Below are 26,992 nucleotides of genomic sequence, written 5' to 3'. Positions count from 1 at the left end.
GTGTGAGATTTTTAGAGTCTCCACATGTAATTAGTTTATTGGTGTGCCTTGTACGGCAATGGGCCATCGCAGACATACTAGTCATAATGCTTAATTGATTTGTTTTAACATTTTTTTAAAGGAGCCTTTTTTTCTATAAATATAAATAGGTCTAAAAATAATTTTTATGCCGTGTGAGATTTTAAAATCTCCACAGGAATTTCAATCTATTGATTTTTTTAAAAAAATCCTATCTCAAATAAGGGAATAAGATTTTTTTTTCTAATTAAAAGATACCAACCCAATTTAAAAACCTTCTTTGAAAAAATAAAAAATTTCTTTTCTAAAAAATACTAACAAACTGACACGCATTTTTATCCTCGAATTATGTAGGCTTTGATCCTTTTAAAAGGTATGTAGGTCCTAGAGTTTTATCTTAGGTTAAGTGTAACTTGTGAATGAATAATTTTTTTAATTATAATTTTCTTCTTTTTTTTCTTTTTTTATTAATTAAGGATAATTAAATTTTATTTAAGGTCATATTAATTTTATGTAGTCAATTTAGGGTAGTCGTTTTTACGAACAGGTGATGTGAACACCTTCTTCACACATAATCGACTTCCAAACTTTATTTTAATTATGATAAATTATTTTATTTTAAAAAAATTTAAAATTATTCTTTTAAAATTGTAGTGATAATTTCCAGAACATCATAGTTTGGGTGCAACACCAACCATGCCCATGTACACCCTTAGTCGATGGTGGGCCCACTTTTTAACTTCTGGGCGCGGTGGAGGGGAAAAGGATGGGAAGAGAAGACAAAGACAAAGACAAAGATGGGAAGAGAAGACAAAGACAAAGATGAAACAGGTTGCAGGGAGGAGACGGAGGCTTTGTTCTCATTCTCAAGTTCACAGGGAGAGAGAGAGAGAGAGGAACAAGTGATAAAAGGAAGAGGCTCTCTTCATTTTTTTTTCTCTCCATTTCTCTCCACTTTTTCTATCCCACCGTTCAAATTATTTTATTAGATAAAGTGAAAGATGCAGCTGCGCATTTCAAATTCTTTGAATAGCCTTGGAAGAGAAATAATGACGAGGCATTATTGAACGGTACGAATGGCCAAAACACTCGCAGCCGTGCACTCGCCGTAACCATGGCCCGCCCCGGATACTGTTCATCACATTGAACTTTTATGAAGATAAAGATGGAGATAATGGATGGGTGAATAATGGATGTTCATCAATACAAAGTTTCTCAGTTTCGTCCTACTTTTCGGCACCTAAACTTCTACATCTGCCTTCACAGCGATTCAACTCAGAAGCTTTGAAAATGAGATTCGACAAGATCAAGGTCGCTAATCCCATCGTCGAAATGGACGGTAACATTGAACACGACACTACTACTCTATTATTCTCTCACTAATCCGTCTGCTTCCGCTCCGATTCTGTAGAATTTTTTAAATGTCCGTTAATTCATCTGAATTTCTCTTCGACATTTTTCTGCGTGATTGACATTTTGCGGACCAGCCTCGCTTTTTAGTATATTGTATGTTGATGGGCCTGGAGCCTGGAGGCCATGGGATAGTGATTCTTAATATTTTTATTTTATTTCTACGTTTTATATATCCTTGTTTCGCGGAGCATATTAACTTGCTGCCAGTCTATTACTACTTACAGCTCCGTCATTGATTTAAAATTCAAATAAAGTAAGAGAGAAGTTTAAAATTCAATATGATGAATGTCAAACATTAATTAAGAGTGAGTTTAGAAGAAATAATTATGTTTTGTTACTTCTAAAACACTTTTAATAATTTCATACATGTTAAAAAAAATTAATTTTTTTCATGATATTATAAAAAAATAAAATCTACTTTTATTTTTTGCCATTGGCTTTAAATAATGATAAAAGAGTAAATGTACATTTTTGCTCTTAAAGTATTTTTCGAGGAGTACACAATACTTTAAATTATTGAATGAAGTAATTTTTACTTTAAAGTAATTAAAATGAAATATTTTTGCCAATTCTATTAAATTTTTTAACGATTAACATTGAAATCCTAATTAATATTTTTAACAATTAACTTTGGAAATTTGACGGTAAGGGAAAAAATGCACTTTTACCTATGATACAATTACATTAAATATTTTTATACTAATTAATAAAGGATAAAATTGAAAAAAAAGTAGTTTAATTATTATAATATGCCTTATATTTTGAATTAAAAATTATTTTCAGAGAGTGTCCTGTATAAATAGAAGTAGGGGGAGTATAAATTTAATTGGCTTAATGACATAATAACAGTAGTAAGAAACTACTTTTAATGAAATTGATGGTTTAGGAGCTTTTCACTCTACTCCTCTGCTAACTAAACTCAGAAGGGAAAAATAGAGAATGGCAAAAGATTTTAGAAAGAGCCACTAGTATTATTTAACCATACATTCATGTTCCTATGCCCATCATACTTCCTCGTTTGCACTTTCATCTTCAATTTTCTCCCGTTCTGAGGGAAAAATAGGTTGTTCTCGAGAAAAGCAACATTCTAAGGGAGTCTCTAAGATGAGTTTTGGCAATGTATCATTCATAGAACTTGCAACTTAGGAGCCTAACTTAATGAGATGCCAGGGTCCTTCTTGTCCTCATCAGATTGAAAAAGTATGCTTATAGATGGTTTTCCTAGTGCAAAATATTAATTTCATGTATAATTATCCAGTAAGAATTGGCGTTGGAAGGGTATATGATGTGCCCAAATTACAGGATTCTTATGAAATTCTTGGTTTAAATTCATATTCATTGCCTCAAACATAGTGACTATTATAGTTGTCAAACTCTCGAGTCAACTCTATGAATTTAATGTTTTTACGTTTCTAGCTTACAAAATCGTGTCAATTCACTCATAAATTTAGATTAAATACAAACTTAGTTAAACTTATGAGTTTACCTCCAAATTTGCTGTTTTTACATTTCTAACTTACAAAATTGTCTCAACTAATTCATAAACTCGAAGTAGATCCAAGTTTGGTTAAACTTGTTAAGCTCATCATTTTTTTTTTTAGTTGAATGAGTTAAGTATATATTATGAAGAATTCAGTTTATAAAAATTATAAGACTTGATTCAAAGGACAAAACTTGAAATGCAAAAACTAATATTAATAAAAAAAGAAAACAAAAATACCAAAAATAAGCTCCCTTATTTTAAAATTTTTATGTCTTGTATATGATAATTTATCAATGTATATGAGTTTAATTTCAATAATTTATATTTTTAATATATTTAAATTAAATTACAATCATATTTTAATAATTATTTGTTAATAGAAGTAAACTCTTATGAGTTTACAATTCGAATTTGCAATACAAGTTTACATTCTTGTTATGAGTTTATTTAAACTCGCGAGTTTAATAACTTTGGTGACTATGCATACTTGTGTGAACAAACTTCACAATCCTTGGTAACATGTTTTCTAACTGCTTTTCAGGTGATGAAATGGCGCGAGTTATTTGGAAATCAATCAAGGATAAGGTTTAATTTATTTTTTTTTTATGGGAAGAATCATATTCAAATATCACTCAAGCAAATTATTCACAGATAAGAACTAATACGGAGTGCAATGTTGTTAAAATGGGAAGTGACTTGTTTTTTTTTTTAAATAAGACTTGTTATTAGTTCTTGTCTATGAATAATTTACTTTAGTGGTTATTGATATGATTCTCCCCTTTTTTTTTTAACACCTTTATTCTTCTCGCATCATTAGGGAACATTTTATTTCATTTGAAGTGCTTAAAATACAAATTTAATCCTTTTTTACAGCTCATTCTACCCTTTCTGGAGCTAGACATCAAGTATTTTGACCTAGGCCTTTCTCATCGTGATGCTACTGATGATAAAGTGACAGTTGAGAGTGCAGAAGCAACTCTCAAGTATGTTCACGTTTCTTCGATTTTTGCTCACTTGGAACAATTTTTGCTTGCCAGATCTTTGGTTTATGTAAATTATGTTATTCAACAAATTGGAGTTGAAAACTTGAAACCACTATCTTTATTTCTTCTTCTTTTCTTGCCTCCCCCTCTGTACCTATATATAGTTTTAAATTTTCAATTTTTTGGCAGACTCTAATTTGGAATTTGGTGAAGCTAATTTATTATTTTCTTCGTTGTTCTTATACTTGTTTCTTTAACGTTGCACTGTTTTATAGGTATAATGTTGCAATTAAGTGTGCAACTATCTGTCCAGGTATTGTGGTTGGATCTTTATAAAAGGTTACATTCGTATGACTCCTTGTACATGCATATACACTGATAAATAGGTAAAAGAAATGATCCTGCTGAGATTGGGATAACTCATTTTGATTGGCACGTGTTTAAGAATTTTGTTCGATAGCAGATGTTGGAAGAATATATCTTATGCTATTATGACTTACAGATGAAGCTCGTCTGAAGGAGTTTGGTCTGAAGCAAACGTGGAAGAGTCCTAATTTGACAATTAGGAACATCTTAAAAGGTAACTCCATAACTGAGCTTTGCTTCTTGAACTATTTCCAGTCAAGTGTTCAATTATTGATTAACTTGTTCTTGTCCGGGCACTGATTTGATAAATTATAGATGGGTTATGATGTATGCTGGTTTCTTATTAATTATATCTTTGGAAAATCTTTTAGGAACTTTGTTCAGAGAGCCAATACTTTGCAAAAATGTCCCACGCCTTGTTCCAGGTATATTGTATTTGTGTTGAATTTAATTATTTCTTTAATGAAGTCTAGTTGTTTAAACTTTGGCAGGTTGGACAAAGCCAATATGTATTGGAAGGCATGCTTTTGGTGACCTAAATCAGGTCAGAGACAGTAATTAAAGGGGCTGGAAAACTGAAGCTGGTTTTTGGTATAATTTCTACTTACTATGAGATAGTTTTTTTCAATGAAAAATTTGCCATACTAAATATAAAGCAGATAGCAACATACTCCTTTCATCAAGTTCCCACCTCTTGTATCCAAGGTGGGATTTAATCAAAGGGACAAAAAGGAATTGACAAGTTATGAGCTGCATTAGCTAACCTATCAGCTCTACAAATATTTTCTCTATATTGCCAATCCAAATAAACATCCCAATCTCTGGTGTTTTTGGATATCTATTACCATTACTTCACACTTTTCTGTTTTATCATTTATCAATTCACACATGTTATGATATTATTCTTGCAGTACCAGAAGGGCAAGATCAACAGGCTGAATTTGAAGTTTTTAACTTCACTGGTGAAGGAGGCGTTTCATTAGCCATGTATAACACTGATGAGGTTGATTCTGTGGTTTTCTTTAGTGGTTTGATGCGAGAGAGTTAGTAGATTTCTGCTACTGAATGATGTTGAATCTTTTATATTTGCATGGCATTCAGTCTATCCGTGCTTTTGCAGAGGCTTCCATGTCAACTGCTTATCAGAAAAAGTGGCCTATCTATCTTAGCACAAAAAATACAATTCTGAAAAATTATGATGGAAGGTATGTGGATAATTATTAGCTTGTTATTTATTTTCACTATTCTGGCAACAAGATGGTCCTGCATTCTCCTGTTCGAGGCATTTTATTGGTTTCTTGTTGCTTTGGCATTTTCAATTATATTAATTTATTTTAAAGATTCAAGGACATATTTCGTGAAGTTTATGAGGCCAACTGGAAGTCAAAGTTTGAGGCTGCTGGTATATGGTGAGTGAAATCGCACTTGACTATGAATTCTTTTGGTGCATTCTATACTGCTGAGTCTAAACTAATGGATTGGAAGGTATGAGCACCGGCTCATTGATGATATGGTAGCTTACGCTCTCAAGAGTGAAGGAGGATACGTGTGGGCTTGCAAAAACTATGATGGTGATGTTGAGAGCGATTTCTTAGCTAAAGGTTTCTTTGCTAAATATTTTATTCGACTTTTTCACTAGTTTAGATGCTTAATTCTTCTCTTCCTTTATTACTAATACTTAATACATTTCTGTTTTGTTCTCAAGGTTTTGGTTCTCTGGGTTTGATGACGTCTGTTCTTGTAAGTTCTTGTACATACTGTCATGTCAAATGTTATTCTCATCTTCCATTGTTAACCATTGAAAAGTTGTTTGCCTTTACTGTAGTGGTACCTTAGGATCAAGAGTCGATTCAACCATTTTATGTGATAAATAGAGGGAGCAGTCTTCTTATTCTCACCATCTCAACTTTAATACTCTCTTTTGTAATATACAGTGAAGTTCCACTATGGAAATTCTGTTTTTACTTCGCACTCAAGTTCATGACATTGTATATCTGATAGAGATCTTGAAGCTGCTTCCTGATGCTAACTGAATTATTGGTGGGTTCAGGTGTGCCATGACGGCAAGACTATAGAAGCCGAAGCCGCCCATGGAACAGTTACTCGACATTTTAGGGTTCATCAGAAAGGTGGGGAAACCAGCACAAACAGCATAGCATCCATCTTCGCTTGGACAAGAGGGCTAGCCCACAGGTATTTAATAGTGCGATCTGCGGAGTGTGAATATTTTTACACTCTTTGAAGCTCGACAAACAACATCTGATAATCGAGAAAGAAACTGTGGTGCATCTCTTTGTTGACAGGGCAAAGTTGGACAACAATGTTAGACTGTTGGATTTCACTGAAAAACTGGAGGCAGCTTGCGTTGGAGCTGTAGAATCAGGGAAGATCACCAAGGATTTGGCCTTAATCATTTATGGATCCAAGTGAGTTGCTTGTTATGATGTGACAAATGTGCTATGCATATTCTCATTTTTACTTGACATTATTGACTCATTATATATTGCTGTGCAAGCAGGGTTTCTAGGGAAAAATATCTGAACACGGGGGAATTCATTGATGCCGTAGCAAACGAGCTGAGAGCAAGACTTTCTGCTTAGGCCAGATGGTCATGAGACTGCTGTTTGGTTCCTCTCAAATATGATCATGAAACATAGATTATATGACCTCTTGCTTTGGAATTCGCAGATTTATGTGACATTGATGGGGAAGACAATATATTACACTATATTTACTATTTCTCTCGTCTTTGCATTTTTTGGACAAACTCTATTTTATCAACCAGATCTTGTTTATCAAGATGCATTTGGGTGGGGGTTTGGCTTCGAGATAGTTTTTGAAGTGTTTGAAACAGTTTTCAAATTGTGATTTGGGATTTTTTTTTTTTGTGTCAAGAATCTGTTGATAGATGATCTATAAATATCTTTATGAATATTTTTTAAATTTAAAGGCATGTTATGGTTCTAATAAGTGATTGAAATCTAACTCACCTAAATTTTTACTTTGTAAAAAAAAATATTTGATGAAATATGGCAATGAGAGCTGCTTTGTTTTCTTTTTAAAAATAAGGATATTTTAGTAAATAGTTATTAACACCTACAATTTAATTACAATTGATGATTATCTTGAGCCTTTAATCAGTTTTTAGATTATTTTGAGCCTTTTATGCTACAATGTCTATTAATTGGTATCTGATTGATATTCTCCCATAATTTTTGAATTTGCTTGTTTTGCAAATTTTTTCTCATTTTATTTGATTTGGTCACTAATAAAAAAAATTAAGTTGGTTGGTGCCAAATCAGATGGAATGTCGATGTTGGGCTGGGGAGCACATGCGGTGTTCTGAAATAATTTGGATCATCCATATTTAATTTTGTGATATCAATTTAAATATTTTTTTTATTTTTTAAATAAAAATTTATAAAATTTTGAATAAATATGTTAATTAATAATGTGTACTGTTCATATTTAATCAAGTTGGTTCAAATTTAATATTAGTTTTTTTTATAATTTTTATCAATTGACCATATAGGTATGCTTTGTATTATTTAGATTCAATTTTAAATTTATTATATTGTTAGATTTAAAACAGTTCAGACTTTAAAGTAAATCTATATCAAGTGACGAACCTAGAAAAATTTATTGATAATGGCCAAATTTATACCAAATGAAAAATTAATATTTAAAAATATAATTCTAGATATTTGTTAAATTTATTTAAAAATAAAAAAATTAAAATTAAATACATAAAAAAACTATAAAATAATATTAACTTAAAAAATTAAATTATCTTAATACAAACAAAATTTATATAAAAAAAATTATAGAATAAGCATTAGCTATTAGTATCGTACACTTTTTTTTTAAGATGAGTTGTAGAATAAATATTTTCAATATAAACACTAAAAAATTATTTTTTATAATTAAGAATACTTTATAAGAGAGATCGGATGTAGTAAAATATTTTATCATATCCTTATATTTTATTTTATACTTTCTTTATTTAAAAATTTAAGACATTTTTATTAAATTTCACTTTAACAAAGTATTTATTTATTTTTGAACTAACATCATTTTTATATTTATCTTTAATAGGATGTTTCACTTTAAAATAAATATAAAATAATTTATTTATTAGGGATAGTTAAAAAAATGTAATGATTATATCTTGAAGTATTAAAAATGTCTTATATTTTTTAATATTTTATTTTAAAAAATACTTTATATTTTTTAATTGAGAGGTTAGTGGAAACCAACATTTTTATTAGTTACTCAAAACATTAATATTTCTACCTCCTAGAAAATTAACAATACAAATAGCATTGTTTTTTTTTTTTGTTGGATGATTGAGAAATCGTCAAAATGTAAAGATTGGGATTTTAAAAAACTTGAGTGGAGCCAGGGCAATTGTTTGGGACAGGGGAGGCAGATATGGTTGGGAATAGGCCGGCCCTATAAAGGGCCTATACTCTGATCTATTTTAAATTTAGCCTAGCTTATTTATTAAATAAATTTAGATTAAATTTATATTTTTAATTAAGTTTATTTAGTTAAATAAGTCAGGCTTAGTTTTTCAAATACTAGTCATGATCCTAGCAGGTCGGTCTATTTATACATACACGTATTATATAATATATTACACATACATCAATTTCGCAATTTGATTTTTAATCAAACTTATTTTTTAGTTATGTTTTCAATCAAATTGAACTTATATATTAATTTTAATGTTATTACTTTATTATTGTATTGTGTTGTAGTTGATAAGTCCTTTTAATAATTATATATTGTAATTGATAAATCATATTATATACTTATGCTGATAGTTCTAACATATATTTGAAACATTTTAAACTAAAATGTTAGTTTATATAAAAAAACTCACTTTTGAGTAGATTTTTAAATAAATTTTTAGGTCAGATTGTAGAGAGGTTTAGGTTTGAATGATGAAAAAAACTTTATATAAATTTCAGGTTAGGTTCAAATTTTTGATTTATCATATAAACTCAAGCATATTTAATTAAAATTTAATTCAATCTAACTTATTTTTACTTGTTCGCAGATGACAATTTTTTTGGAGGAGCAAGTGAGAATTTTTCCTTTGAGGAGCTCTTAGTTTCAGTGGGCGCTGCTGCCCCCATTAAGCCGAACGTAGGTCCGTCGTATAATTAATTTATAAAAAATGTCAAAAAAGAATATTAAATTTAAACCAATTTAATTAAATGCTAATTATATTAATAATTAATAGATTTGTTTTTTTTTTGACCAAAATAATTAATAGATTTGTTGAGTTTTATAAATGTTTTCATTAAAAAGAGAAAGAAAAAGGATTTAAATATGGCTCCCGATGGGGTGTTGGCTAAGCTCGACCGAGCGCAGCTTCTTGCATTTTCCTGTGCACTGGTTCTTCTTTGACTACCGTCGAACATGCAAAATATTATTCCCAAGAAACTTCCAAATTAATGACGGCAAAAACTTTCAAGTTTCCCGCCAAAGCCAAGTCCGCCGCGTTTCTCGCTGCCGCCGCTGCCATTTCCTTGCCAGCCACCAACTACGTTCTCACTCTTCCCTCCTCCGATTCTTTTCCCGGCAAAATCAGCACAGTGATCCATGGCATCTTACGCTCCTCTCGCGCCATCACCACCGTCCGATTATTTGCCTTCAGTTTCTGATTACGTGATAGTTTCCCCTACTTTACGGCCTCAATTGTTCTTTCGGTTATCTGAATTTCAGGTTGCTTGCACGGTTACTGACTACAAGTACTCTTTGCGCGGGCTTCAAAAGGACTCCAACGAGTATCGTCACGAGATGTCCGAGGTTGGTGCCAGTTTAGATTCTTTCTCAGCAATTCATTGTGACAAGATGTGTTGCCATTCTGTTGAGTGAGTCTGCTCACTCTTCCACTGTTGGGGGGCTTTTAACTTTATAAATAAGCCTAGAAGGCTCTAACCCTGATAGGCCGATCTTGGGTGGTTCTCTCCAAGGTTCGTAACACAAGAAGAGGGGATAAAAAAAAAAAATCCCCGAATATCTTTCAAAATCATTTGGTATTGATACCTTGTCGGTAGTATTAAAGTTTTTTAATCCTTGATGACTGGCCAGAATACAGTTTATTCCTGCTGAGAATGTGTTTTTGGTATCTAGGTTCATCTACGCTCAGCCAAGAGGATTTTGAAGTTATGCGAAGCCAATAAAGGATTTTATGTGAAAGCTGGACAGTTTGTTTCTGCCCAGGGTGTGATTCCCAGGGAATACTCGTCAACTTTGTCAGCATTACAGGATCAGGTTCATTAAATGTACTCTCCGGTGCTAAATTTAGGAGCTTTTTACTTTATTTAAAGAGATTAAGAAAAGAAGTTAAGTTAGTTTCTTTGCAATTAATGTGTCAACAATTTGTGATAGTTTTCCTGAAATATTCTCTCATTTAATTGTGGACTTTAAGGTTTTAATTATTTAAATTTGAAAAAATGGCGCATTAAATATGGGTATTTTGGGAAAAAATAATTAATTTGGTGGACAAAATGGACGAGTTCTTATATTATGGATCAAATCAAAATCCTCAACAGGCTTCTTTATATAGGACCAGAGGGAGTATCTTATTCGAGTTCAAACTTCCTTTTGTTTGTTTGTTTATTTGGGTTTTGGGCAGGGACATCTTGTTGGTTCTTGTGCTGATGTTTTCATTCTTTAACATCTAGGTTGCTCCTTGTTCTTTTAAAGCAATAAAAGAAGTATTAATGCATAACCTGGGACCGGAGTTCTCTGAGATGTAAGTTATCCTTACTGATTAAGTTTTGACTTTCAAGACATGTGTCTATAGCTAAGCAGAAGTTGATTTATTTCTTGGGCAGCATCTATTTTAATGGATGAGATGGTATTAATCTAGGGTTTTGAATGAATAGTGTTTGAGATTGTTGAAAATCAAGAAAGAGTCTGGTGGACTATTATGGGCTGTCAGTAGTTTTGTGTATCAGTGATAGATGAGAAGTAAACAAGCATTTAGGTGGAGCAACTTTGGGTGCATGCCTTCAAGCATTCAAGTTATCACTGTCTCGATTCTGATTTTCATTTTAACCTTATATACTGGCATATAAGCAGATATATATAATTTATGTGTGCCGCTTACCAGTCAATTAGTCATACTCAAGATAAAATTTATGTAGGCCATTGATATGGTGCAAAAATAAAGTACCAAAATCAGAAATATCCTTTGACTGTAAAACTGATATCATATAGTGGTCTCTTGACTGCCAAGGACTACCTTTGAAGGAAACTGTCTTCTTTTGCATGTAGCCTGGAGTTCTGTCCAGCCAGCTAATGAATGATGTAACATAATTTTTAATGAAAACTATTGATTTAGCCGCGTGGCACCAGCTATTGCTGCTATGATTCCTTGTTCCATTGAATGTTAATGCTTTAAAAATTAATGTACAGCTCATGTCTTTATCACCATTTAAGCCTTTGTCTTGCAATTTTTTCACGTTTCATGATAAGAAAATATGTCAGCAAGATAAAAGCAGAAAGGTTGAATGTCGCATGGGATAATATTAAAAGGAGAAGGGAGTATATGTGCATAGTTAAAAACTCATCCTAGAAAAATTGACAAAATTTGTGGAGTTGATGGGGCATGATGCAATAGACCATTATCACTATCACTATCACTATTGCGACACAATTGAGAAGCATCCCACCTTCTCTTTCAATATTTATGACTTCTAAATTATTACATTTCGGATTGTTTTGTCTGGTTGCTGGTTCTTGGGATAGCTTATAAATAGGTGTTCTGGGGCTTTGTTTCTATGTTGAATAAGGTCTATTTTAGTTGCATTTTTTCTTCATTGGATTTGGATTACTTGGGCCATCTATATATGTAGCCTAGTATTTCTCTTGTTATTTCAGTCATATTGAAATTTGAATGTCAGTAATTTGAGTGTTTACAATATTGTTCTTGGTTACCATCTTTGGTTACAATATTGTCATTACACCGATGGTGATCTTATATTTTTTATGTATCATACATGGTGTAGGTCAGAATGATTATATAGCATGAGTTGGCCTTGCCATCTTGACTAGTGATACACCCTTAAACAAATCTATGTTTACTTATTCTCTTTTCCCAATAGTTAATCCAACAAGCTTCCCCCCAACCTCTATTTATTTGAATTTCAGGTTTTTGTCAGTCAGTGAACAACCAATAGCTGCTGCATCTATTTCTCAAGTTCACCGTGCAGTGTTGAAAAGCGGTCATGAAGTTGCAATTAAGGTTTGCTCATGAGTTAATTTTGTGAATATCTATTTGATGGCTGCAAATTGAGGAACACTGTTCTAAAATCTTACAAGTCCATGGCCAGGCTGTTGAGTTTATATTCTTACATCTTGTGTCCATAAACAGCTGCATTAAGAATATCGTTACAAGATTTGTCTGTGCTAACAGTTTACTTCGAAATTTGGTGGTATTCATTTTGTTTGAAAACATGCCATTTGATTCCTCCTCTGAATATTTTTATATATATGCTGCAGAATTTTGTGACCTATATTTTGTTGCCTTATTATTGGCTTTTATTTGCATGTGAAATTGTCAAAATTTGTTTTTGATGAATAATTGGTGACCAATATTGTGTTTAGGTGACTTTCGTTTGACTATGAATGAAACTTAGACCATCTTTCTAGAATAATATGTTATGCTAAAATTACATTAAACCTTGAGTACAATTCCTAATTCAATTCAAAGTTTTTGTGAGAAGGTTTGTGGGCCAGGCTTTTGAAATAGGTCTGTCTGTCCTTTACAGTGTACTAGTGAGTACTGTAGGATAGGGGAGTTATCTATTTATACATATGCCATAGAGATCAGAATATTGTACTGGGGCAAAAATGAGTCACCTCTTACTTTTACTAGTAGTTAATAGCAATGATAGAAATCTCTGCTTAAAAACCATACGCTGATTACTCTATGTTACTCAATGCATTAAAGTAAAGCAGTCTGTCTTTTTTTGCTTCTTTAAACTCTTAAGTGTGATATTTCTTGGCATCTATACTTTGAATTAATGTGGGCTGTGATGGGAGAAAGATGTGTAATTGTAAAATTGTTATCTTTGATTGGAAACAGGTACAATATCCTGATTTAGAGCAGCAGATGGATTTTGACACAAGAACCATGTCTTTCCTATCCAAAACTATTGCACATGTATGTTCTGTTCTGTCTGTTAATAGCAATTGTTTGTCATAAAAGATTGAAGATTTTATGCTGTTTAAAGTGAATCACACTTTTCATGAGTCAATTAATGGTACTGATAGCAAAAAGGATGGGAAGATATACAAATTGACCACCAAAATGATATTGGAATTGGAATTGAAATCAAATTGAAGTGAATCAATTTTTTTCCTTAAAAAATACAAAAACTATATAAGTATTTTCTTCCACTCTAAGATTAGAGAGACTTTCAACTCTGGATTCTTCAAAATTCATTGGAGAAAAAGAGCTAGACATGAGAATACAAAAAAAATGAAGTCATGCAGCCAATATTTTCCATGGTTTGAAAAACCGGACCGGACCGGAGAATCGGCCACATGTCCGGTCCGGTTTGCTGCATAGATTGGATGGAACTCAACCTGGATTAACCCGGAAAAAACCTGGAGCAACCCGTTCAACCCCATGAGTTGGGCGGGTTGAACGGGTCACTTTTTCCTCCTTCCAATGGCTCCAAAACGATGCTGGAAAAGAGTAACGGTGAAGAAGAAGCTAGCAGCGGAGATATGCTGCTCTGTTCCAAATATAAACGACGAGCAAATCTGAGCAACAAGATATTGAGTAGATCTAGAACAAATATAAAGGACTAACAACTACAAGTCGACGAACCAAGGATAGAAAAATAGCAAGAACCAGATCTGAAAACATAAATATAGAATGCCGAACAGTTAGAAGAAGAAAGAGTGAAATGCTGAAACCTGAAAACTCAAGTGGGTGTGGCTTCGACTGGTGTTTTAGGAATGGGAGAGGAAGAGATTTTTTTTAATTTTCATTTAAAATAAATGATGGTACATATCTTGTCATTTCTTGGCTGACATTGTTTACTGTTACACATCTGCTTCACACCTTTCTAAACAATGTTAAAATTCAATTGTTGAAAGAGGTGCTCCTGGCTATTTTATTTTATTTTTATAATTTGAAACTTTATATATGTTAACGGCTTTACTCGCTCTATTATTTTACATTAGATATTTGTTTTTTTATTATCACTATTATTTTATATTATATAAGATATCAAGTCTTGGGTATGGCTAAATGTATCAAGAATTAAGGTATTTTTTTAAATTATATTATTTTATCATGACCAGTCTGATTCCGGTTTAACTCTCGGTTCAACCACGGTTGAACCACTGACCCTTAACCTAGTGTCTCAACCGGTTCAATGACTGATTCGGTTTTTAATACCTTGATATTTTCACAAGTTCAATGTCTAATTGCTTGTTCAACCTGCATGTCCTCTCTCTCTCTCTCTATATTTATAATTTATTGTTCTAGTACTGTAGCCATTGTTGTTTTTTTTACTTCAAGACTGTTCCTTTTGGCCACAGTTTTTTCCTGAATACAGATTTGAATGGTTGACATTGGGGTTTACGAAGGCCATAGCATTAGAACTGGGTAAGTCAGAATGTCTAGTTTATTACCTGAGTATTCCTTTACTATTTGTATGTTATCTTTAGTTGTCAAGTTGTACATATTAGGTTAATGTCGTGATATCTTGTAAATTGTCATTTCGAAGTAGGACAGAACAGGTAGTTTGGCAGTTCATAATTACAGGTGTGGAAATACCATCAACCTGCTTTGGATAATATAATGACTTTATGATTAATGATTTAGGGGATACTTGTGATATGCCCTTCTGGAGCATATCAACTGGTGGATTGTTTATTTGATTTCATTTAATATGAGGGGTCTCTTGTGGTCTTGTGGTCATTTTATTTTATTTTTATTTATTTTTCCTAGGGTATTACCTGTCCTCAATTTTATCATTCCTGTCTTGTTGAATTGTTTCTCTATCTCAGAAAAGGAAGAATTTGTTATAACCATGGGGTACTCTATCTTTGTTAAAAACTATGGCTATGAATAAGGGAAAATTTTTATTTCTTTTGAGTGAGAGCGTCGTTTGTTATGCAGAATTGTAGAACAATGACACCAAACTGGCTAGACTATTGTTCCAAATGCAATGAACCGAATGAATGTTCAAATATATACTATGGAAAGCATTATTTTCAATGTCTTGCACTGTAAGCTGGATAAATTTCTGCCTAGTAGTTCTTGTTGCATCAATTAAATAATAATAATAATATATATATTATAATATATTATTATTATTATTATTAGGGGAAATATACCTTTTGGTCCCTATACTTTTAGCATGTTTTAGCATTAGTCCTTATCCTTTTATTTTGTTATTTCAAGTCCCTTAAGTTTCATCTGGCTACAATGCTAGTCCCTATATTTTCTTGTACTTGTTAAAATTATGATGAGTTGTATAAAAAATGAGTAGTAAGACCCAAAAAAAAAAAAAAACAGGACATTAAATTAGAATCCTTAAACGTGCAATGGATGTAGTTTTAGAAGCAAGAAAACACATAGTTAGGGTAGACAAGCAGAAAGAGTAGTAGTCATTTTGCTCTTACAATGTCCAACTCATTATAATTTTATCAACTCGCCTACAAAAGTAATAGATTTATGTACACATCAGTAGATTTAACTCTGCAAGTGATGATGAGAACTAACATTACAGATATATGAAACTTAAGGGGCTTGGAGCAACAAAATAAAAGTATAGAGACCAATACGTAAACATGTTAAAAGTATAGGGACTCATAATTGTATTTTCCATCATTATTATTTTAAATAAAACTTAGGTTGCAATTGATAATGGATACTGTTGAATCTTATTTTTGTGTATTGAGCTTTGGTTTAATTGTCTACGAGTTTGTTTTGATTACTTAGGACTGAGATATGTTCCCTGATCACTTTCCTGTAGATTTTGTTCAGGAGGCAAGAAATTCTGAGAGAGCTGCTAGAAACTTCAGAAACAACAAATTCATCAGGGTTCCACATGTATTCTGGGTATGATGATTATGTTCTTTGCTATTGCTATTAACTTTCTATCATGTAGTTATAGTACAACTTACAAGGTTACCATTATATTTATATGCATTCAGGAGTTGACTACCAGACAAGTACTGACCATGCAGTTTTGTACAGGACAGAAGGTATGATCTGTCTTGCATGTTCCTACATGATTGATTATTGAAGGACTAAACTTTTGTTGGATTCAGGTTTTTTAGATAGTTTTTATGTTATTTCTTCAACTGCTCAGCTATTCCTAGATCCCGTCATAATTTGATAAGCATGAAACAATGAGGACAAATTTATCTCCCTTTGGTACTGTTATTTCAATTCATTACCTGTCCTTTCCTTTGTCATTATTTTTATCAGAAGCTTGATAATTCTCTCAAAAAATTCAAGGTCTTAATACTAATCTTCTGTCTCCAATATAAGCAAGCAAAACGCTATATGGGATCTGTCCAAATTTTGGGTTCATATTCTGCTGATATATATTCTGTTTGCAATGTCATATTTCGTGTGAGAACAGCTGTTTCTGATGACCCAAGAAGCTACTTGAATGGTCTTAATTAAATGGTCCAACATGCTTGAGCGCAACTTTTCTGCAGTTGGCTCTTCAAGTAGTAGAAACTAAATAGCGTTCTCTCATCCCTTTGATTTGAGACAAATCGGGTTACATCTTCATAAGAAAGGTGTTTTCTCCTCTTTTTTTTTTTAATGAAAATGAAAAAAAGGACAAACTAGAAAAGAAATATGGAAATTTTAACAGTGACATCTATGGTGGGGATTTTACTTTCACTTGTTATTTCAGTGATTCCATGTTTATTTTGATATGGTTCATATTCTGAATATGGCATTATGCTAATGATTTTTTTTTTTTGGCAGATTGATGATCTAGACTTTCTGAAGCAGATTGGGGCTGATCCTGAGAAGGTTTATTTGAAAAAGAATAATAGTGAACTTAATAAATTGTGGTTTCATTTTCTTTATGGTGGATATCTGTCCTTGATTGTGGTGTAACATTGGCAATTATTTGATGTTGATGACCACTGCTTGTTTCCTTCTAAACTCTGAAGATTTGTTTAGTTTGTACCTTCTGTAGTACTGTAAGTAATATTTCTTTTTTAGTTGAATCATGTTAAAAGTGTTATTGTAGGTTGCAAGTGCATTGGTAAAACTTTTCGCTGAAATGATATTTGTGCATGGTTACATACATGGTGATCCACACCCTGGAAATATCCTAGTTTCCCCTGATAGTTGTAATGGCTTCTCTTTGGGTACGTTCTTGTTGTAGATTTAATATCAATTTTTCTGGAGCTAGATTTAAAAACTTTGTAGATTTTTAGAGTTGAACTGTGAGGTTATTCCTTACCTGGGAACTATTATGCAGTTCTTCTCGACCATGGAATCTACTGGGAATTGAATGAAGAATTTAGGAAGGACTTTTGTCATTTATGGGAGGCTTTGCTTCTGCAAGACTCGAAGAAAATAATGTGTCTTGGTGAGAGATTTGGCATCGGGAAGTATTCTAAATACCTGCCTATCATTTTCACCGGAAGAAACATTGAAAGGTCTTCATTGTTCTCCTCTTTGTTGTTGCATTTAGATAATTTTAGTCAATTCATTTTAACGATAGTGATCCTTCACTGTCGTTTGCTTTTAGTAGTGGATTATACTTGTAAATCTCTTGCCACTGAAACTAGTATTCATCGGTCTGAATGTTGATTGCGTGGCTGTTACGTCCTTAACATAAGGTCTCTGTGCTTAGTATCTTTGAGTGATATGCATTGATGATCTTTATCGCTTATTCCTGAATTAAGTTCTCCAACCCAGTTCCGTCTAAATATATAAAAATTTTACCTGGTAGACATTAGAATATGTGCTATAAAACATTAAAAAAAAAATTTGAGCATTTTATACCATGTTCAGTGACTGTTGAGATATTGCAATTTCTCTCTTTATGCCATTCAATTTATTTTTGAATTACTTCCTTTGTTAGATTTTGAAATGACCTCCAAATTAATATACGTAAAATTGACAGCTTAATATTCTGTACTTTGAATCATACGGCTGTGGAAGAACCTCACATTGGAGCCCATTATGGTAATATATGTTGACAATGCTATGATGTGTTAATCGTTCATTAGAAGCCTTAGGTACGATAGCTGTCCGCCAAAATACCACCAAGGAAGAAAGGAAGAAGGAATACAAATCAGAGTGAAAAATAAAAACATGGCAATGTGCTATCTATGGGCCTTTTGGTTGGAGCAGAATGAATGGCTGCACTTTGAAGGAGCAAGCTCTATCTACATATTTGTCAATGGATGAGAGTGTTCTTGGCTAGTCTGGTTTCTCTTTAGATCAACCTCTACACATTATTTGCAGATCAAATTAAAAAGCCTAGTACTTAGGTTTATATTTGAAACTAAAATTTCACTTTCCTATTTATATGGAGATAGATAGACATAGGCAAATTAGTAGATGATCTTTCCTGTAGTAAAGCCAAAGTCGTTTTGGGTCTCTTTTTGTTGCTCGTCATATGCTCTACTTCATGAAGTCTACTTGACGGATATGCTGAGAGAGGAAAAAGTGTCAATGAGCTTGTTTATTCCTAGTGTCTTGATTGTTATGCCTTTGTTGTGAGAGGATTTCTCATCCTCTCCTTTTATGTAGTATCTTTCCAATAGAATTCTCTGTTGTGGGGCAAAAAAAGTGATCAAACTTCATCATATGAGCTGCAGTAAATCTGGTCTTGCCAGCGGAATGTCAATTGAGGAGAAAGAAAGTATGAAAAAGGAGCTGAAGTCTCTTTTATTTGAGGACTTATCTCCATTCATGGAGTCTCTGCCACCTGAGTTTCTCTCTATTATGCGTGTAGAGTAAGAAAGAAACAATTCCCTCATTTGATGCTGATAAATTTTTAACTGATGTGCTTAATTTCTTCTTTCTTTCTTTTTCCAGCGGGCTTTTAAGGTCTATTGTCAGAAAGTTAGGCGCCTCGCGATGGATCAGGTGGCTAGCTTATGCCAAATATGGGATGTACGGTATCTATAAAGAGTCGGATGCTGAATCAGGTAAATACTTTGACTTCTGTATGTTGATCCTGTCATTTCTGAAGGTCTGTATGGAAGTATGTCTCGTTTGCCAACCACATAGTAAGCGTCTGAATACATTTATCTCACATTTCAGAGTATCTTGAATGCCATGGTATAAAATATTAAGTACTGTTTGAATTAGTGGATTTGAATTTTAGATTTAAAATTTACGTATTTAAAATTCTCTGCCTGGGATGTATAAAAAATTTTAAATTCAAAGACAATGAAAAATGGGAGATGAGAAATGAAAATGGAAAAAAATGAGAGGGTTAGAGTAGTTAACATTTCAGATAATTAGGGTGTATGAGGGATTTGAAATTACTAAAGAATTATAATAAAATATTAATTTGGATCAAATTTAAATTCCTAAATTTTTATGAATTTAAATGATAAATTTGACTCAAATCTAACTCTTCCTTTGTTCGAACGCAACATTATGGTATATGACTTGTCCGTGTTCAGCATCACAGGAGAAAATTGTCATAAAATTCATCCATGCTGTATTTTTTACAGAGATCTAGATTTAAGTATCAAACACTGGCATTTTACATCCAAAATACGATGGTCAAGATAATGATGTACCTAGAGTTCATTAGTACAAGTGAAAGAACAAGATCTTTGCCCTTGCTGAAAAGTGCTAGGCGAGTATTTGCTCACTTGGCCCTGGTAGGTCGGACACAAATACACGCACATGACGATCAGAGAAGAATTAATGCTCCATCATGAACATCAAAGTCAGTGCACTTAGGCCATGTTTGGTTGGTTGAAATTGTGAAGATGGAAATGGAATTGGAATAAGAATTTGAATAAAGTGATGTTTGGTAAATATGAATTACAATTCCTAAAAATCCTGATTCCAAAAATAGGCTGATTTGAATTCTTTATTTAAAGTTATAGAATCAGGAGCAATTCTATAGAATTGACAACATTTAGTATAATCCAAATTTTCAAATCATGGCACCAATAAGCACATTGACAACATTTGTGATAATCAACTTATGTTCTCGGGGGGAAACTCAATCCCATCTCTCGGACTGTCATTTTTATTGATGTCAGAATTGGCATGTGTTTTTTCCTCGTTTTTTTCATGCTTCCAGATTTTGCCGTGAAAGCTGTGTTCTTCAGATTCATATCAGAGTTAAAATATTATGAGATCTTAATAAAGCTCGCCGTTGGTAAGAATGTTGTTCACTAGCTAATATTCTAATATATATTATCATCACCTCAAGATTGAATTGACTCTAGTTTTTCTTCAGGGGAGATTGAGGCTAGGTTTGTAGTGCCTCTGTTGCAGAAGGTGAAGAACGCACTAATTTACTTGTATGGCGAAGTCGGTAGTGACTTTTGGGCCTTCCTGATGCACTGTTTTTTTCTCTTTTCGATACGTCATGGTGCAATTTGTTAAACTGAGTTTTATACCATAAAGTTTAGGAGTCTGGGCTAGGGCCCAAAAAGAATAAGGCCAATCCAACCCTTTTTCTTACGAGGGAATGATTGTAAAATTCTAAAAGATTAAATTGATAATAATTAAATTTTCAAAAATTTTTAAAAAAAAATTAAGTTGTAAATATCTATTGAGAAAAGTGCGAACAGAAATTTCAGATGCAAACATAGAATTATATTTAAAAAAAAGTATATTTTTGATCTTTTAATTTTTTATAAGATTATAATTTGTTTTTTTTAATTTTATAAAGTATTTTTTTAATTCTCTAACATTAACATTGTTAGTTTTAAGTGTTTTTTTTATACCAATCATTGTTATTAAAAAAACTTGATATACTAATATTTAATTATATTTTGTTGATATTTAAAAAGAAAAATTACATATATGTCTTGTGGAGCAAATTTATTTATTAATAAATTTTGTGAAATTTAAAAACTACAATCATGTCCTTTGAAATTTGAATGTAATTTGATATTAGGTTGTAAAAATAATAACAATCTTATTAAACATAAATTATATTAATTAAATAATTTATAATTATTTTATTAGTAATTTACAGCTATAATTTTAATTTTTTACAATTATAAGTTTACTTATTCAATAGTTTAATATTAATGTTCACAACTCTTTTATTAATAATTTACAATTATAATTTTAAATTTTTATAATTATAATTTTATATATTTAATAGTTAAATTAATTAGTTTAATATTAGATATGTGAAGTTGCAATTGTAAAAAATTGAAGTTATAGTTATAAATTAATGATGAAGTAATTGTAAATTAGTTGATTGATATAATGTATATATGTTTTATAGGAATATTATTGTTTTTTATTTCAATTTCAAATTATATTTAGATTTTAAGGAACTTAGTTATGATTTTTGAATTTTGTAGAACTTATTTTTAAATAAGTGTAATTTATGAGACTTATATGTAAATTTTTTATTTAAAAGTTTAATATAGGAACTTTTTGTTATCAAATTAATGGCGTCAACGTTAACTAATTGAAGAAAAATATTTTATTAAATAGAGATATTAAAATAAAATTTTATATAAGTTAAAATATATTTTATTTTTTAAAAAAACTTTTGTTAAGGACTTGTCATCGGTTGGTTATCATGAGACTCTTAAATGCCATTTGCCTTTTTCTTTCAGGGATAGAATCTTCGTCCCACTTGTCATCTTAAATTAAGGGTTTTCAAGATCAAACAAAGCCAACTGAACTGAACTAAATAAAAACAAAAAAGTCATTCAAAATGTACCAAAAACAATTTGTTGCACTTTCATGACGTCAAAATTAACTGATTTGGTTCGGCTTTTGATTTGTTTCAATATGAACCGAGTCAAATCCCTTCTCTTTATCTTTCTAATATTTAGTCCATGCCTATAATTTTCAAGGGACTAAGGGACAAAATGATTCTAGATTACAAAATTACACTACTCTTTATATTGTGGACTATGTTAAAGCTTTATAAAACATCTTATATATATATATATATATATATATAAAAAGGATTGAGGGGGTATGTGTTTAATTTTAGGAATGAAAATTTTTTATTATAAAAAGTGAACATGAATTTGAATTTAATATAGCATTACAATTTACAATATCTTTTTGTCAAACAAAAAAGATTTATTTGGAATCATTCAAAACTCATCTTAACTGTATATTTCAAAATCAGCTCAGACTAACTACATTTTTAATTTAAGAGGTGCAGAATTTTGCCAAATTTGATTAGTTTGTCTCGGTTTTATTTTCACCTAAAAGATAAAAATTAAAGCAGACATGTAGACACCCTATTTTGACATAATCCTCAAGACACTTGGCGAAAATATCGTCATCATAAAATGTCCGACGCTAAAAAATGTTTGAAACCCTTCTATAAAGCGTCATGCGCCCCAAATGTGTCCGAAACACTTATAATCCAATGCTCTGGAAACCAATTTTCAGAAGAATGGGATGCCTAATACCATGGGCAAACCCAACAAGAGTTAAAAATGAGCAGTCAACATCTAAGAAGCTCGTAAAACTTGATTCCCAAGGATTGAAGTTTCTTAAGAAATCTCAGGACTCCTTTATCCAATAATAAAGATACAAGTAGCACTATTTTTTCATGACTATTTAACTAATCAGATTCAATTGAGCTCAATTGATGTAATTCTCTTAAAAGGGTTTTTTTTTTTAATTTATATGCTTAAACTCGAGACCTTATACTTAAATGGACATTACATAACTCCATCCATTACGATCAATACTTGTTGATTTATATGTAGTATTGTTTTTCATTGGATGATATTTGGTAAGACTGTTCACATTGCTTGAAAGCCTGGTCTTGGTTGAGCCATTTAGGCCCATTGGGCTAGGCATCAGCTAGGTGTCAAATGTTGCCTGGCCCAAGTTGAACATACGTCATTTTTTTAATATTTTTTGTGAATAATATTTATTTTATATTATTATTTTTTGTTAAGAGTTACCCTAAACTATATTATTGTGATGATTTTTTTGGACATTTCTTATGATTAAATTTTTTTAATCTCTTTCAAAATTTATCTTTTTTAACTTAATATCATGTAAAATAATTGACAATTATTGATCATGTATATTTTTAAAAATTTTAATTTTGATTCTAATATTAGTTTTGCAAAGAATATATTTTTAATTATAATAATTATTTTTAAGGAAAATTTTTTATACATTTTTTTAAATAATATTTGTAAAATCTTTTTCAGGACAAACATAGCCCAAACACTCAGTCATTAGGTTAGCTCAAATTGCACATTGGGTAGGGGTTGCAACATTTCAAAAAATTTAATTGAGATTAAAATAAGAGTAAAGTGATAAATTGTATTTTAGCCTAGACAAATTGTGGTGGAAAAGGCTTTTGGGCCTACAAGGCCCTAATTGAATCTAGAATCAAGATATGAGTGATCATTAGGCTAGTTGGCCCTGCTTGAATGGATAAAACATGGGCTTCGCCCCCAGTCCGTAACATATAGGGTCATATTTCTTTTAAAAATGTTACAATGTAACAATGTGTGTGAGAGGAGTAGAGCAAGAGAAGCGAAAACCAAGAATTGTTCTCTGCTAAGGTTGGTGGTTTTTAGCCCTTAGAGGTTCTTGAGAGCTAGACAACTTATGGGTAAGTTCCAATACTCTCTTCCTTACCTCTCTTAGGTTTTCTCTTTAGTCTTTTGGGTTTTGATGGAGCAAGGATTCAAAATGGTAAATGCCTTACTGTGCTTCTATTATTAATGAGGCTAATGGAAGCTTGTTAAATGCTTTATAGCTTGATTAAGCTACTTATCATACTATGGCATGTCTAAAGTTGGATTTGTGGCAAACCAGAGGATGCATTAGAGTAATAAATGGTGATTTGCGAGTTTAATGCTCTTACCTAACAGGGGCTTAAATAAGTCATTAGAACTTATAAGCTAGGGGATATTGACTATGGCCCTAATGGAGGTTTTGGGATTAAATCTTGATTAAAAAATTGACCATGGTTGGTCATAATTAGTCTTTAATGGCAATTTATGTGCTTGGTTATAGCTTACTAGTTTGTTGGATTGCTTGCATTTGTCGAAGACTCCTTTGGTTGTTAAAGTATATACTTTGTTTTGTAAGCCAAAGGTTGAGGTAATCGAGAATGAATTTTTCATATATGTGTGTTGTTCATAAATTTAAAATGGGTTTAAGTGTGGCATGATAATGAATGAAATTAATGAATAGCTATGCAGAAAGTTAAAGGTTTGAGTTGTGGCACTTGATGATGAGACTAAGGTCTACAAGAGCTATTTGTTGATAATATGGCATGAGGAGTTAAACAAGTATGTCAATGCATAAATATATGTGCACACTTTGGAAGAATATGGTAAGTCGAGAATAAAGTTGCTTGCATGAATCATAGGGGTAATGCCCTCTTTCTAATGCATTGAACTTGATGTGATGATTTTGTTGTCTTGAACATGATTATGTATATTGGCATGTCATGAATGCTTGGATTGAATTTTTATGGAGCATGATGAGGTGAATTTTGAGAATAGACAAGTGTATTATGCTATGTTAAGCATACACAAGTGTACACATACATGAGAATGTCATGAGAGCATTACTTCTTTTACATGATCATTGATGGGGAGGGAGTTCACTCAAGAGAGAGTATAGGGCGATATGATAAAATTCCACGTGATGTGGCCCCACTAAGAGTTGCACATAGTGGTTGGCATGTGATTTACTAAAAGTGTTTAGTATTGTTAATATCCTTCAGGAACATGGGCTAAGCACGATACTTAGCGTCACCAGGTCTTATGGGGATGGTATAGGTTGAGTAATTAGAGACATCCTTTAGATTTAGAGAAGGGAGAATCTATGATCCTAGAGTGAGTGTGGAAACTTTGGCCGGGTAAATCCTTATAACTAGAGAGCATGGTTAATTTGTCACACAGGTTAACCCTATATCTATAATAACTCATGAATTCTATCAAGAGGTATAAGAAGAGTAATAAAATGGGATACATGATCATACTCATTACATATTGCTCACATACATGTTTTAGTAATTAATGATATGAGAATTGAAAGCATGTGATATTGTATGCTATACTTGTTACTCATGTATGTGTTTGAACCCATGTATCCTTGTTACTAAGATATCATATTTTATTCTTTGCTATATATTGAATTCTTTTAGGGAACCATCGCAGGTGAGGCCGACAGAGAAGATGATAAAGCTAAAGACAACTTGTAATGTATTTACCTTTTCCTTTGTATAAGTTGAGTATAATATTGACAACTTAGGGTATTTTGCTTATTAAGTCATTGGTATATTTGAGCTAATGCCTCTAGCATGTTAGGTTGGTTGCATTCAAAATTGGATTTGTATCACTTAATTGTTTGAGAATTTGGAAAAAAAAACTTGTTTATCATCCTAGGTGTCTAAATTTCCCTTATGATGTCAAATGATGGTGGATTTGAAGTCTTTAGCTAGCTTATTCAATCAACTTCATATGAATGTTAAGATCACCTTACTTAGAAGTCCAACTGGGAGCTAAGCTCTTCAAAAGTTTTGTCTAAAAGCTGTCATACCTATGATGATATTAACTATATGTTGCGGCGGAATGTTCATTTGGCTGTGACGGACATGGTTGAGTGTGCTAGTTGCAATAGGATGTGTATTTGACCACAACGAGTGGCCTTCGTGCTACAAGCTGTGGTGGACACACTTTGGTTGTGGTAAATTAGCCTAATGTTGCAAAAATAAACTTTTTGACCCTATTTAACTTGGTTTAATACTCAAATTGATTTCCATATATGCTTCAATAACCATTGCACTTGGATTTTAAGTGTTTTTAAAGGACCTTAATTACTTGTTTCTGAATTTAAGTTATTCTAGGATCCCAATTGCTTAAAGTGGTTTAAGATTAATCTTTGAAATTTTCAAATAGCCAAGTTTCATTTTATCATCATTTGATATCTTTCTTAATTCTATTTATTGGTCCTAAGCTTGTATTGTTAGTTCTTGATTAATGTCTTGGACATTACAGGGGTTATGCCCAGCCTTACCTTGCCCCCGTGCATCCTTAATATTTGGTAAAATATAAATGTAAGAAAAATGAAAATAATTAAATGTCAAATGCATTAAATACCCTTAAGTCAAATAGGGTCCAAATAATTAAATCTACTCCCCCTTGCCCTTTTTTTCTGGATCCATCCCTGTTATTTAACAGAAAAACAGAAATAGTGCTTACACAGTTTTAAATTTTTAATATACTGAATTACAATATATTCCCTAGGATGTAGGTTGATCCATTTTATATTTGAGATTTTTTTAGATTGGTTCTTTTTGGTTAGGGCTTGTTAGACGCATAACTATTTGTCCAAAAAAAAAAGGGGGGACTCATAACTAACTTTTTTGAGCAAAAGAAGAGAACCAGATTCAAAACCTTATGCGGTTAGGCTATATAAATGTCAACAAAAGAAAACGATTCTCGAACGCAGTTGTCAAGATTAATTTAATTAAGAGTGTGAACTTTATATTGGGAAATAAATATATTATTCATAAAAAAAAAGTAAACGTTGAATAGTTAA

At 31.8% G+C, this 26,992-nt stretch overlaps 2 protein-coding genes across 4 annotated transcripts; both read left to right on the top strand.

Annotated features, from left to right (window-relative positions):
- Positions 1-949: 949 nt before the first annotated feature.
- On the top strand, positions 950-7,000 carry LOC129302958 (isocitrate dehydrogenase [NADP]-like). The gene is given in 16 exon segments (XM_054941905.1): positions 950-1,357; positions 3,456-3,499; positions 3,788-3,897; positions 4,173-4,210; positions 4,400-4,477; positions 4,635-4,688; positions 4,755-4,806; positions 4,808-4,854; positions 5,175-5,266; positions 5,365-5,468; positions 5,604-5,672; positions 5,749-5,864; positions 5,969-6,003; positions 6,314-6,456; positions 6,567-6,689; positions 6,782-7,000. Coding segments are annotated over 16 exon segments (1,236 nt in total). The 5' UTR covers positions 950-1,308; the 3' UTR covers positions 6,864-7,000.
- A 2,630-nt stretch (positions 7,001-9,630) lies between these two features.
- LOC129303803 (uncharacterized) lies at positions 9,631-20,944 on the top strand. 3 transcript variants are annotated; one of them, XR_008591537.1, is made up of 16 exons: positions 9,631-9,908; positions 9,997-10,080; positions 10,408-10,548; positions 10,962-11,032; positions 12,433-12,526; positions 13,370-13,447; positions 14,839-14,905; positions 16,281-16,366; positions 16,462-16,512; positions 17,252-17,299; positions 17,523-17,643; positions 17,757-17,937; positions 19,108-19,245; positions 19,328-19,440; positions 20,518-20,636; positions 20,718-20,944. XR_008591537.1 is itself a non-coding variant. In XM_054943329.1 (16 exons), the coding sequence occupies exons 1-16, from the start codon at positions 9,726-9,728 to the stop codon at positions 20,864-20,866; spliced, it is 1,683 nt and encodes a 560-aa protein (XP_054799304.1). In that variant the 5' UTR covers positions 9,631-9,725; the 3' UTR covers positions 20,867-20,944. The 3 variants fall into 3 exon arrangements, 2 of the variants coding, with proteins under 2 accessions (XP_054799304.1, XP_054799305.1); XM_054943329.1 differs by having other exon boundaries at positions 20,559-20,636; XM_054943330.1 differs by lacking the exon at positions 13,370-13,447 and having other exon boundaries at positions 20,559-20,636.
- Positions 20,945-26,992: the final 6,048 nt, after the last annotated feature.

This window comes from Prosopis cineraria, unplaced genomic scaffold (genome assembly GCF_029017545.1).
Source record: "Prosopis cineraria cultivar Desert tree isolate PC_DT_omini unplaced genomic scaffold, ASM2901754v1 PC2, whole genome shotgun sequence".
NCBI lineage: Eukaryota > Viridiplantae > Streptophyta > Magnoliopsida > Fabales > Fabaceae > Prosopis > Prosopis cineraria.
This window is presented reverse-complemented; position numbering and strand designations above follow the sequence as displayed.